The sequence below is a fragment of the Acipenser ruthenus genome, chromosome 4, assembly GCF_902713425.1.
Source record: "Acipenser ruthenus chromosome 4, fAciRut3.2 maternal haplotype, whole genome shotgun sequence".
In the NCBI taxonomy this organism is placed as follows: Eukaryota; Metazoa; Chordata; class Actinopteri; order Acipenseriformes; family Acipenseridae; genus Acipenser; species Acipenser ruthenus.
Genome location: NC_081192.1, coordinates 55,830,487 through 55,845,133, shown reverse-complemented (window position 1 = coordinate 55,845,133; position 14,647 = coordinate 55,830,487). Strand labels below are relative to the sequence as shown.

General features: G+C 43.7%; 1 protein-coding gene across 7 annotated transcripts in view; it reads right to left on the bottom strand.

Annotated features, from left to right (window-relative positions):
• The window catches only part of ptpn2b (protein tyrosine phosphatase non-receptor type 2b), a 153,356-nt gene that overhangs the window by 136,212 nt on the left and 2,497 nt on the right, over positions 1 to 14,647 (bottom strand). For 6 of the 7 annotated variants that reach the window (XM_059022574.1, XM_059022573.1, XM_034000684.3 and 3 more), the window contains exon 2: positions 3,900 to 3,990. The exons of the other annotated variant lie outside the window; for it this stretch is intronic. In XM_059022574.1, the coding sequence (XP_058878557.1) occupies positions 3,900 to 3,990 (91 nt within the window). The remainder of the gene's footprint in view (positions 1 to 3,899; positions 3,991 to 14,647) is intronic. 7 annotated transcript variants of the gene reach the window in all.

Sequence of the window (14,647 nt, the reverse complement as noted above, 5' to 3'; positions counted from 1 at the left end):
CAAAACAATTACATCCCAAAAGTAGACAAATCTAAATCTAAAACAAAATGGTTTAATTGATCAATTAAAAAAGATTTTCAGCGAAAAAAGGCACTTTACGGAGCATTTAAAAAGGGACCAAAAACAAAGTACACAGAAAGAGTACTTGGAACTGCAAACACAAGTCAAAAAGGAAGTTAGAAAGGCCGAGAGAGAGATAGAAATCCATATTGCTAAGGGGGCTAAAACCAATTCCAAAATATTTTTCCAATATTATAACAGCAAGAGAACATTCAAAGAGGAAGATAAATGTCTAAGAGACACAAATGGCAAAATCATAGATGAAGAAAAAAAAAAAATAGCAAATATATTAAATGATTACTTTTCACAGGTTTTTACAAAGGAGGACACGGACAACATGCCCCACATGTCGACCTGTTCCTATCCAATTTTAAATAACTTTAGCATAACAGAGGCAGAAGTGTTAAAGGGACTAGGAGCTCTTAAAATAAAGAAATCCCCTGGGCCGGATGAGATCCTCCCAATAGTACTCAAAGAAATGAAAGAAGGTATTTACAAACCTCTAACCAAGATCATGCAACAGTCTCTTGACACAGGGGTTGTACCAAAAGACTGGAAAATAGCAAACGTAATACCGATCCAGAAAAAGGGAGACAAAACCGAACCAGGTAACTACAGACCAGTAAGCCTGACTTCTATTATATGTAAACTTATGGAAACTATAATAAGATCCAAAATGGAAAATCACCTATATGGTAACAATATCCTGGGAGACAGCCAGCATGGTTTTAGGAAAGGGAGATCGTGTCTAACCTACTTGACTTTTTTGTGGATGCAACATTGAAAATGGATAACTGCAAAGCATATGACATGGTTTATTTAGATTTCCAGAAAGCCTTTGACAAAGTCCTGCATAAAAGATTAATTCTCAAACTGAACGCAGTAGGGATTCAAGGAAATGCACGCACATGGTTTAGGGAGTGGTTAACATGTAGAAAACAGAAAGTACTGATTAGAGGAGAAACCTCAAAATGGAGTGAGGTAACTAGTGGTGTACCAAAGGGATCAGTATTAGATCCTCTGCTATTCCTAATCTACATTAATGATTTAGATTCTGGTATAGTAAGCAAACTCGTTAAATTTGCAGACGACACAAAAATAGGAGGAATGATCTAGACAGCATTCAGAATTGGGCAGACACATGGCAAATGAAATTTAATAGAGAAAAGTGTAAAGTATTGCATGCGGGCAATAAAAATGTGCATTATAAATATCATATGGGAGATATTGAAATTGAAGAAGGGAACTATGAAAAAGACCTAGGAGTTTATGTTGACTCAGAAATGTTTTCATCTAGACAATGTGGGGAAGCTATAAAAAAAAGGCTAACAAGATGCTCGGATATATTGTGAGAAGTGTTGAATTTAAATCAAGGGAAGTAATGTTAAAACTCTACAATGCATTAGTAAGACCTCACCTAGAATATTGTGTTCAGTTCTGGTCACCTCGTTACAAAAAGGATATTGCTGCTCTAGAAAGAGTGCAAAGAAGAGCAACCAGAATTACCCCATGTTTAAAAGGCATGTCGTATGCAGACAGGCTAAAAGAATTGAACCTATTCAGTCTTGAACAAAGAAGACTACGCGGCAATCTGATTCAAACATTCAAAATCCTAAAAAGGTATAGACAATGTCAACCCAGGGGACTTCTTTGACCTGAAAAAAGAAACAAGGACCAGGGGTCACAAATGGAGATTAGATAAAGGGGCATTCAGAACAGAAAATAGGAGGCACTTTTTTACACAGAGAATTGTGAGGGTCTGGAACCAACTCCCCAGTAATGATGTTGAAGCTGACACCCTGGGATCCTTCAAGAAGCTGCCTGATGAGATTCTGGGATCAATAAGCTACTAACAACCAAACGAGCAAGATGGGCTGAATGGCCTCCTCTCATTTGTAAACTTTATGTTTCTTATGTAGAAAAAAAAAAGTGCTATTCGGGTCTAAAATTCTAACTACGTTAAAAAAATAAGCAGCAGGCTGTTTGAAGTGAGGTGGCTGTGCTGAATACACCAGCAATACTGGTTTAACTTGGCTACAACCAACAGGAATACTTTTTCTCTGCGTTGACGTTCAAGTTTGTTTTCTGAAAGCTATTTGTTTTACGTTCTGTTTAGCAGCCTCTGTAGTAGCCCTTCGTTTGATGTTTCTCCAAAGATGTGCAAAACAATTTACCTCCATCTGCATGTAAAGTTTCTTTGGGAAATGTCTTGACACGACCCTCAGCTGAAAAATACTTTGCTTTTTTTGCTTTGTCGTCCAGTTTTGGTATTTTACCTCCAATGCTGAAAAAAATAGATTTAGCAACCTAAATCAAAATAACAATGCACCACTAACTTTGTCCCATCTCCTAATGTACAGTACAGGTCACTGAAAAGCCAGTACAGACGCACTGAAAGATAGGCTGATTAAAACATTGTTGTCAGTAAACAAGAAAGTTATTTTTATTTGTCTAAGGACGGTGCCCCCCCTCCTCCCAAAGTGCAATGCACACAGGACGGCAAAAAATAAAAAAAAAGTCTATCTATGGAATTAAGATACGTAGTTTGCGTCGCTTGCGGTGTGCAGTAGTTAATTTAAATAAGGTTTCTTTATCTCTCCGTACTAGTCCGGTATGTATTGATATCCGATTTCTGTGAAATTCCTAATTAGGTAGACCCCTAATTATGACCCTAAATCAGATGGGGGTATGTGGTAGACTACATTACTTGGAAGGGGGTACAGGGCCTAAAAAGTGTGAAAACCACTGATCTAGGAGAATTAAAACGAATGGCAAGCCCAAGTCAGAGCTCCTCAGCAGATCATTCAAAACTGACAAGGGATGTCTCAATGTTTGGCAGTAAGAACTTGTGCGAACAGCTACCTTCACCGATGAAGATCTATAAATCCACTCAAAGATCTCACCTGAAATGACAAGATCTACACTCTGGCGGAAGATTGCTTCAGCACAAGACACTAATTGTTACGCTGATGATAATCAGCTATACTTGTCTTTAAAAGACAGGAAATACCTTCTGCTGGGGTGTTATTAGTTGTTTCCTTTATTAACATCAAGTGTTGGATGTCTCAGAACTTTTTTGTTGTATTCTGATAAGAGGTTATGCTAGTGGGCTCTCAGCACCAACTAAAAAATATCAGTTTACTTTAGCAGTCTCTCATCTGAACTAAAACTGGAAATGACTAATGCATGCCTGTTTAATCTAGAATTGATTATTGTAATACACTTTTATCTGGTATCCTAAAACATGTGGTGTCTCGCATACAGTTCGTTCAGAATACTGACTAAAACCACAAAAAATGAACATATTACTCCTGTTTTGGCCTGTTTGAACAGGCTCCCTGTGCAGTTCAGAATTTATTTTAAGTTAATTTTGCTTTTAACTTAAAAGACCCTGAATGGATTAGCACCCAGTTACTTACAGGAATTATTGATCCTGTGTACTAACCACACTCTCAGGTCACAGGAGGTCGCTGTAGCAGGAGCGGCAAAGGCGAACACACGCTATCCTCTGAAGCATGTGCCATCAGCCGACCGCTTCTTTTCACTCTGCAGGCCTGCCATGCAGCCAACCTAGAGCTACAGCATCGGAGGACAATGCAGCTCTGGGCAGCTTACAGGCAAGCCCGGAGGCAGCCGGCCAGTCTACTGGGGTCGCTGGTGCACGGTGAGCCGAGGACACCCTGGCCAACCTTAGCGCCCCCCAGCATTACAGCATTTTCTTCAGTGAATAGGATGAGTGGAAAATTATCAGGTTGAGAATGCACAGCAAATTAGTATTGTGTAAAGAAAGTGCATGGGTAGTACAGAAGACATACACCAAAGTTTTCTTCTGTACTTACAAGGGCTGACATCTCTGTATCTGTTTCGGTTTTGATTCTCTGGAAACTTAGCCACTTTATATGGACAGTCCTGGGATTGGCTCCGAATCTCCTGAAAAGGTAAAAAATAAATAAATAAATAAATAAATAAATAAAAAATAACTAGAAGTTGCAAGCAACTTGACTACTTCCAAGACATTCTTGTTCCTATATGTGTTCCATAGTAACCATAACCCTACCTGCACTCTCTAAGCAATTATAAGCCACTTTTGTATTTGACATTATGGAGAGGTCAAAGGTCAGGGTCAAGGCCATTTTTGAATACAGCATATATGGGTTCATTTGTGTATTTTATAGTATCAATGACACTGTTTAAACCCCCAAAGGAGTTCTAAACAAGTTTTGCATTTGAGTTTTAGCAAGGTGATATGTGCAAATATGTGACATTTGTTAAATTGGTTAATATTTAACAAATATCCAATAAAATCCAATCCATAAAATCCAATATGGCTGCCAAACCATGTGACCTATGACTTTGTTTTCGCTCTGACACAACTTCCTAAAGGCCTCTACCACCACTCTATGAAGATTAAGTCTACAACATTGTACCTTGGAATGAATACTGCAATATGTGCAAGAAACTGGCAAACTGACCATAGCTGAAAATTGATTGGCTCACGGCAGTCATGTTTTTTATGTAGCGACATGCCTTGAACAAACTTGATAAACAACCTTGCCGAGGCTACGTATGCAAAGTTTCGATTCAATCGGCATAACTATTTGAGAAGACGTAGTTTGAAATTTTCGAAAAATCCAGTATGGCTGCCAAACGATGTGACCAATCAACTTCTAGGCCATGAGGGGAGTATGTGCACCAAGTTTCAGATCTCTGCTGTAAACTGTTTCAGAGAATTTTTTTTTTTTAAATTGGCCAAAATTCTTCAAAAAATCCAATATGGCTGCCAAACCATGTGGCCTATGACCTTTGTTTTCGCTCTGACACAACTTCCATTAGGTGCCTACCACTCTACCAAGTTTCGTGAGTTTCCGTGCAACAGTGTTGATTTTAGAGCCATTTGAAAAAAGAGCAGAAGAAAAAAAATAATAAAAATCCTAACAGAAACAATGGGCTTCCCAGCCATTCTGGCTTGGAAGCCTAAATAATAATAATAATAATAATAATAATAATAATAATAATAATAATAATAATAAAAAAAAAAAAATTAACAGACTAGCACAGTCTAACCCAGGGGTTAGCGGTGTGAACTTACACCTTCAAGGACCCTCATGCCAGGGCAGGGCAGGGTCTACCACATTAAGGCGGTACGACCTGAAGAAAGTATGCAGCGTAGCGCAGATGGCCGCAGTACAATATCAGACATCGAGGCCCCAAGATGTAGCCAACCCTCTAGTGGAGTGTGCGGCTACCTACCATGCCAGCGCCATTATACGCAGTCGAGACTGTGTCCACTATCCAACATATCAGACGCTGCTTAGAGAGGGGCTGTCCTAGGGTCCGTGTCCCGTGACAGACGAACAGCTGGTCAGATTGATGCAGAGCTCTTGTCCTATCCACGTAGCATCTCAATGCCCGTACTGGGCAGAGGAAATTCAATCTCTCATCCTCCGTTGAAGCAAATGGAGGTGGATGGAACGACCACACACTGATCAGGGCTCGAATTTAATTTTTGTGTGCTGAGGGGATTTCCCCCTTATGCTGCAGCCAATGGGGGAGGGATTCCAAAATTTTCGGAGGGAATGGCAAAGAAAGAGGCACTTTTGCATATTAAAAAAAAAAAAAAACTATATATTTTACTGCATCATCATTCACTGGTGTTGCTTTAAAATAAGCTGCTTTCAGGAGACCTAACAGCTGTTCATCACTGTGAGACAGAGGACTCTGTGAAGTTTTGCATGCAGCAGAAGAAAAGGGTGCTTTTCTTTCTAACCAGCGCTCCATTTCTTTTTTTTTTTTTAAACTCTTTACACTCAGCCCTATTTCCGCCTGTTTTTCACCGTTTTCATTTATGTATGTTTAACTACTATAGCTTGTACTGCATGCATGCAACATATCAAATGAAAGGCCACATAATTTCCTTTCATATTATGTAAGTTGCATCAGGCATACTATATGTGGTAGGGATGAGAATACCTAAAAAAAACTACAAAAAAACCCCCCACATTTTTCCAAAATAATCATGTTTGGTCACTGCTATATATATTGTAAATCATAGATGGCTAAAAAAAAAACAAAAAAAAAAAAAACACTGCACCATTGAACCTCAATATGAAATTAACATTGGGGGGGTGGGGGGGTTGAGCGTCTAAGCTTTCCAACGATACCGCCCCTTTCTGTCTAGCTGCTACGGAGCAATAGGCTCAAAATAAAACCTAAGCTGTGAACTCTGTCACATGAATGGAGGCGTAACTTCAGGCGATCGTAGTTCCGGCTAAGAGTACCTCATACACACACTGAATATGTCTTTGGAAAGCCCAGAGTCTGTACTTTTAAACAAACCAGGAAGGTGGCTTTTATGGTGCCTGAATGAGTTAAATAGTTTAAGAGTTAAAGCAAAAGTCACTGCTTGCAAAACAACACCTAGACTTAAATATAATCTTTTTTTTTCAAACCTGTTTACTTACTGCAGTGTACTGAGTTTCTATAATCCTAAAGATAGCGGCCGAGAATCACATACGAGAGAATAAATGTCTGGCGGTACTTAAAATATCCAGCACTACTTTTACTTATTTTACCCAGAACTACTCAGAATGCAGCTCATAGTGCTTTCGTCACCGACACCCACGTCCTTATAGATCAGTGGTCCCCAACCTTTTTTCCTTGGAGCCCCCCCTACTTGTATCTAAGAAAAGCTGAGCCCCCCCTGACCCCCCCCCACACCAAAAGAATAAAGTGATTCATTCCAAATCTTTATTGGCAAAAATTTACATCAATTATAGTTTTTCTTCCCTTTTCTCTTTGGTTCGCCCTGGTTATCTTTGTGTATAATTAACTGTAGGCCTATACACACACATTGTTACCAAAAGAATAATAATGATTCATTATCAGCGTAATAAGTGATTAACAGCACCTATATAGCTCTGTCCTAGATCTCCCTCAGACCAATTAACTGAAACAGGGCAGTTTGTTGCACATACATGCACATCATGTGAACACTGGTTTTGACACAGCTATAATGTATGTGTTATAAAAATAACAATAAGTAACAATAACAAACAGTAAGTTACAATCAATAACTTTTTCCTGCCTTAAAAAACTAATGGCCACCTTGGGCCTGCATACCTCTGACCAGGGATGGGATGTCAGGTGTGATGCTAGTGACAGCCAGCCTAAAGTCCTGGTGGACATCGAGCCTGTTACGGGCTTTTGTTTTTATTGTTACAAGTGCGCTGAAGGCCGTCTCAGACATGTACGTAGTGCTGAATGGTAGAATAACCTTTGTAGCTGCGTGTTTGGCCAGTCTGGGTGCAACAGCTTGTCCTTTGACAATCCAAAACTTTTTGTATCCGTTCTCGTGGAAATATTTCTTTGAGCCTTAATGAAGTTTACAACTTTAACAGCAGTTGCCAGGGTGTTACTAAGGTCTTCCGAAAGTTTTTTACTGGCCAATGCTTGGCGATGTAGCATGCAGTGGAAAATTGCGCACCCCGGGGCTTTTTCCTTCAATCGGCTATTAAATCCCTTGTTTTTGCCCATCAACGCTGCAGCCCCATCAGTGCAGCATGCAACAATATTCTCGTAGGGCAGATTGTTGGACGAGAGATTAGAGTCCATAGCTATAAAAATATCTTGGCCTGTTGTTGTTGTGGCTAGATTGGTAGACATAAGAATGTCTTGTTTCAAGTCATCACCGTCAATATATTGCACATAAACTATGAGCACGGATTTGTCTGACACTGTTGTTGTTTCATCCAACTGAATGGCAAAGGGAACATTCCTAAGCTTCTCGTGCAGCTGGTTTTGACAATCTTCAGCCATTTTATCAATTCTGTCTTTGACAGTGTTGTCAGAGAGTGGGACGGTTCTCACTTTATCCACCACCTGTGGGCCACACAGCCTCTCTACAATTTTTAGGCAGGCGGGTTTGATTAGCTGCTCTCCAATATTGTGCGGCTTTTTAGCCTTGGCAATTAATAGCGAACACTCAAATGACGCCTCCGTGGCTCTGTGTAAATCACTGCCTGCTCTTTCAAATGCTTTTCTGATGTCTGTGGATCTTTTTGATAGTGCCAACTGCTTCTTCCTCTCAAAAAAATCCTGACCTTCACCAATAGTCTCCTGGTGTTTTGTTTCCTGGTGTTGTTGCATTTTGCTTGGCTTCATGCTGTCATTAGCTAGCTTCTCGCCACAAATGACACATTCTGGCCAAGTCCTGTCCTGTCCTTCAATAAAACCGAAGTTAAGATAACTCGAGATATAGCCTTACTTTCTTTTTTGATGATGAGTCATCAGCACTTTTACGTTTCTTAGACATGTTGTTTTATTCATAAAATAGTGATGCTATGACTACAGGAAAAACGAGCTGCTAGCTGGAAATGATTGAGCGCGGGTCACTGACGTGCACAAATTTTTTTCGGGGAATTACCGCTTTTACGTTTCTCTGCCATTATTATTATTTTTTAGATTGGCCTTGGCATTGCAAGCATATGATTTTTAATAACATTTTAAAATGTATTAATTTTACAATTAAATTATAGTGGAACATTTTATGCATGTTTGACCTCAAAGCAAATAAGGGGGGCGCAGACCCCAGGTTGGGAACCACTGTTATAGATTGTTGTAGCGTTTCAGGCATTTTAAATTGGGTGAAAAATACATTAGCTTGGTGTCTTAAAATATCTCTGCAGGATCTTCCTGCCCTGAAAGTTGCAGATATGCGGGAGCAACTGGAAAATGCGTGATTCCCACGATCCTGCACTGAAATTCAAGTCCTGCTGATTAATGTGGAATGCTGTGATCACCTTGGGGAGGAAAGCAGGGTTGGCTGCCATCCTCCCAAATACGCATGCAGGAGCTGTGCACAGACAGCGCCTGCAGCTCACTGACCCGCTTTGCGGAGGTGATAGCCAAAAGGAAGGCTATATTCAGACCGATGTTTCAACTCTATGGAGTGTATAGGCTCAAAACTGGGCCTTCGTGAGAGCCTCCAGTACAATATTAAGGCTCCATTCGGGGAGGGCGTAACCACCGAGCACCCTTCAAAAAAAAAAAAAAAAAAAAAAACGGGTCGCTAGTATATAAGCACCCAGGGCACTGAGTCAATGGGGACATGGCATGCAGATATGGCTGCTAGGTACACTTTAAATGTAGAGGTGGATCAACCCACTAACAGATCTTGCAGAAACTGCAAATTAGTTGCTATAGGGCAATAATTGGGGTCATGGCCTCTGGCCATGCACCAATTTTGAAAATACTTCCACATATGGCGTGTAACACCCCTGTCCCGGTCCCGTTCAGGGGCCAGATCCACAGTTGGGAGTCTGCCCGGTCCTGGGTGACAGAGGGTGCCTTGCGTCTGACTGAGGAGACCCATGTGCAGCAGGATCCCCCAGAGCTGGCCTTGCAGCAGCTAGCAGAAGTTTAAAAACCAGAATCTCCTCGGCCATCTAGAGACCACCAGGAAAACTGTCACCTTGTCTCTCCTGACCTTCTCGAAGGTGGCATGGAGCAGCGGGAAAGCATACAAAACGCATTGGGACACTCGTGGGCTGCTCTCAGCTCCAAAGTTGCTCTCGGCTCCCACGCATTTATGTGCAGGGGTGTCCAGCGATCTGACCAGGATCAGCAAACTCCTCTGCCTGCCCAGACCGCCCCCCAACCAGAGTTGGGTGCGTCTGTGTGGCAAAGTGGTTTGTAGTGCTCCGGTGTACAGGTGATTCAAGGTGCTCCAGACAAAGGACAAACACAAAGTTCACAGGTCAGGTTCTTTAATATCACGACTGCCCCCGGAATGAACTGCCCAACCATTCAGTACGAAGCCCGCAGTTCCTGTTGTACAGTGCCCTCACCGGTCGAGAGGGAGACTGTTGATTCGGATTCATTCGCTCTTCGTCACATATCCCACCGCTCAGAGTGGAGCCGAAGTAACACTCGGCTGAATCTACCTTACCCCATTACTCCCCCCTCCCGGGAAAAGTAATCCGCATTTTGATGATCTTTCCCTGCACGGTGTGTCATGAAATACATGAAGGGTTGCAGCGCCAGATACCACCGAGTTATCTGGGCATTGCTATCCTTCATCGTGCTTAACCATCGGAGTGGGGCGTGGTCAGTAACGAGATTGAATGAATGACCCAAGAGGTAGTAGCGTAAGGTCTGAGTGGCCCATTTAATGGCCAGACATTCCTTTTCTATGACAGAGTAGTTGCGCTCCCAAGGGAGCATTTTCTTGCTTATGTAGAGGATGGGGTGTTCTACTCCGTCGACCTGCTGGGACAAGACCGCCCCCAGACCAACATCCGAAGCGTCGGTGTGGAGGAGGAATTCCTTATCAAAATCTGGTGTGATCAGGACGGGGGCTCGGCAGAGTCGTTGCTTAATGGTATCAAAGGCCCCCTGACATTCCCCTGTCCATTTAATTAAATTTGGTGCGCTCTTTTTAGTGAGGTTCACTAGAGGATTTACCACTGTGGCGTACTCGGGGATGAATCGGCGGTAATAACCGGCCAACCCCAAGAGAGACCTCACCTGGGACTTGGTTTTCGGGATTGCCGCGTCCAGCAAAGCCTGGACTTTGGTGGCGACGGGTTTCACCTGCCCATGTCCCATAATAAATCCTAAATATTGCGTTTCTTCTTTGGCAAATGCACATTTACACAAGTTGGCTGTCAGCCGGGCTACCCTCAGAGACTGCAAGACGGCTGCAACCCTAGCCAAATGCTCCCACCAGGTGGAGCTGTAAATCACCACATCATCAATATACGCTGCTGCATATTCATGATGTGGGCGTAAAACCTGGTCCATTAGTCTCTGAAAGGCAGCGGGCGCACCATGTAGCCCAAACTGCATGGTTGTGGAATGAAACAGACCATCAGGGATAGAAAATGCAGTTCTCACGTGATCTGCGGGTTAATGGGATCTGCCAGTATCCCTTCGTCAGGTCCAAAGTCGAAATGAACCTCGCCGTTCCCAGTCTGTCTAGAAGCTCGTCGACCCGAAGCATGGGATATGCACTGAACTTGGCAATAGCGTTTACCTTGCGGAAATCAACGCAGAAGCGGTTGGTGCAGTCCTTTTTGGCGACTATCACAATCGGACTGCACCACTCGCTCCTGAAGGCTCAATCACCCCAAGTTCGAGCATCACCCGCACCTCTTTGCGAACGCCACCTCGTCGACTTTCTGGGATCCGGTAAGGTCTCTCCCGAACTGTGACACCTGGTGGAGAGATAATGTCATATTCAACAAGATTAGTTCTACCGGGCACATCAGAAAAAACATCCCTGAACTCCTCAATTAACCTTTGCAGATCTCTCTGCTGATCTGGGAGTAACTGTTCCCCCATCGGAATGTTCTGTATGCTAGGAGCCTCTATACAGGGTCCAAAATCATCCTCTACCTCGCCTGGGGCTATAAATAAGGCTTCCAGTGCCTGCCAGGGCTTTAATAAATTGATATGGTAAATTTCCCGTTCATTACGGCGAATGGGCTGCCGAATTTCATAATTCACTTTCCCTGTAGCCCGAATCACCTCATATGGTTCTGTAACATCCAGGGCAACCACCGGTGCAGGCGGGATAAGCTACGGGTCCGGCGTTATCGGATGAACTGGGGCCAGAGCAAGGGTTTGAGCCTAGTGCCTGGCCAGGGGATCCCAACACCATGCACGGCTCAGCTGTGCTAGCAGGGGACGTTGTGCAGGAGGTGCAAGCGTGGACTCTAGCCATGCTTGATGTCTGCACGGCCCCAAGGGCGTTGTTTAAACACCGATGGGTGTAGACCTGTGTATTGAAGCACTCAGGCACCAAGGGTGCAGAAGAACCGATGACACTGAGTGAGGGCAGCTGTGTGGAGTAGTGGTTAGGGCTCTGGACTCTTGACCGGAGGGTTGTGGGTTCAATCCCCAGTGGGAGACACTGCTGTTGTACCCTTGAGCAAGGTACTTTACCTAGATTGCTCCAGTAAAAACCCAACTGTATAAATGGGTAATTGTATGTAAAAATAATGTGATATCTGTATAATGTGAAATAATGTATAATGTGATATCTTGTAACAATTGTAAGTCGCCCTGGATAAGGGCGTCTGCTAAGAAATAAATAATAATAATAATAATAATAAGGTAGAATACAGTACTGGTGCACTGAGTGCAGGTGTTATTGACATGCTGTGGCGCTAAGCACCGAGGGCGCCGAAGCACTGAGAGGCACCTAGCCTTAACCGCATGTAGTCAACACAACCCGGGGTAGCGCATAGCATACACCGGGGTGGATACACAGGCTCAAGTGGCTGCGGTAGGCAATCAGGTGAGCAGTACAGGGGAGCATACGGTGCTGCACAATAGTGCAGAGCAGCGATAACCTAGTTTTGGACCGCGTGCAGTCACACAACGTGGCAGCATGTAGCATATGCCAGAATGGAGCACAGGCTCAAGGAGCTGCGGCGTTTTAGGCAGGAATAAAAGTGTACTGCTTTATTTTATTTTTATTTATTTTTTTTTTAAACTCCCGATGGAAGAATCACACATGGAAGAATCACACATTATTTTTTTATTATTTATTTATTCCTAAATGCAAGGCAGTAAAGAAACAAATACACACACACCACAGCAAGCTGTGTGGGTAAAAATACGTTACCACAGCAACACAGGTAACTGATTTTGTTTTGTTTTTACCAGCCCACCGAGTAGGCAGGCTAAGTAGGTAGGCTAAAACAAGCTGGCTTATGCAACTCAACTACGTGACCCCCCATCAACGCTGGAGAACTGGAATTTTTAAGCACACCGAGAGGGCGGGCCGAGACAATCCAGCGGAGTCAACTCCACAGCGGGGCGCAGCAGAGCCGGGGTCCGATGGAGGATCACGTGTCTTTCTTTTTTCTTTTAAACTGCAATAACAGAGGAAAACACAAAACAGCGAGCGATGTAAGGTTAAAAAGCAGACTGCCATCGCAAAACGAAGCAGGCTGTTAAAAAAAAAAAAGAGTAAACACAGCGCAGTTGTGCAGCGTTTATAGCTGAATTCACAGAAGCGTGGTTTCTGATTCCAGGGAAGTCGCAATACCGCTTGCAGCAATGAAATTGCAGGGGAATCCCAGAAAACTCGAGAGAGTGCTATTTCACACAGTCTCGATCACAGCAACTGGACAGGGGTGTCTTAGCCTGGACTACGTGCAGTCACACGACCGGGGCAGCGCGTAGCCTATAGCGGAGTGGAGCACCGTCTACAGGCAGAGGGCAACGAGGCACCTCTTGCACCGAGCGCCATGAACACCGAGGTACTAGACACCTGCCTACCGAGCACCGTGCACACAGAGTATCGTAAGCACTACGTGCACCGTGCAGCACCGTGCGTTCGTGTACTCGCGCTGGAGCAGTGGGTACCAAGCACCGTGTACACCGTGCATACCGAGCACCATGTAGTGCTGTGACTGTGCACTGACGCTGTAGCGCTGGGCACCGTGTCCCGTATGCACTGAGCACTTGTGCACCGAGATACCCAAGTACCAAGGGCTATGCGTGCGCCGTGGTAACGAAGCACTGGGAGGGGCCGCTACGCTATTGTGTCTGCCATAACCGCACGGTCACACACACCTGGTCAGTGCGTAGCATGCACCAGGGGGGAAACATGGGCCAAAGCCGTAGTGGACGAGTTGAAGCAGACAGCAAAACCACGGTAGAAAGATAGAATAGGGGAGAGCACACTGTTTGTTTACAAGGCCAGACTCACCGAGGTGGGTGGGCCTATGCAGCCAGTAAGGTCTACTTGACAGCGTGGATGTGGCAAAGCCTAGGTCAGTGGAGGAGAGCATGGCTGGAAGAGTCACTCAACAGCGGGGATACGGCAAGGCCTAGCCCTGTGGAGGAACTGTGTACTCTTAAGAAAGAAATGGACAACCACTCGCATGTGACTGCACAGACACTCGCTCACACACGACAAACAGATAAAGAGCGGCCTACCATGCAAGCAAGGAGGCTGCTGAAAGACAGAAAGACGTGGTCTTTTCAAAGTTGATTCCGGGGAAGCGGCGAGCCAGCTTTCAGCACGAATGCAAGAGAAATACAATCGACTCGATTCGACTCGAGAAGCTCTTTTCTATCAACACGCTCAGCTAGACATAGAGGTCTTACCTACCATCTAGAGAGGAATGGCTTCCTCAGGATGACAGTTTTATTCCCTCGGTGGGCAGGACCGAGTGCATCATCCCAGGAAGGGGCCTATCGGCAGCTCTGGTATAGAGAGCTCTGCGATACCTACCCAATGGGCAGGCATATCACATACGTAATATCATTGGTGGTCGTCTTCAAATTGAAAGGGAATCTACTAACGTCCTTATTTAAAAGAAATATAAAATAAATACATGAATAACCGTCTGAATATAATTTAATTAATAGAGAATAAAACTAACTAAACTAACAATTACCTAGCCTAGATTTAATTAATAATTTTCTGTAGTATCTAAACTGCAGTCACACTGCTGCTAACGTTAGCTTTTGTAAATAGTGCAGAGCGGACTATGGTGGGTCAAACCAATGTTCATGTAGGGGCCATTTTATTGTGGGTTTTTATTTATTTACTTATTTTTAATGTTAGACT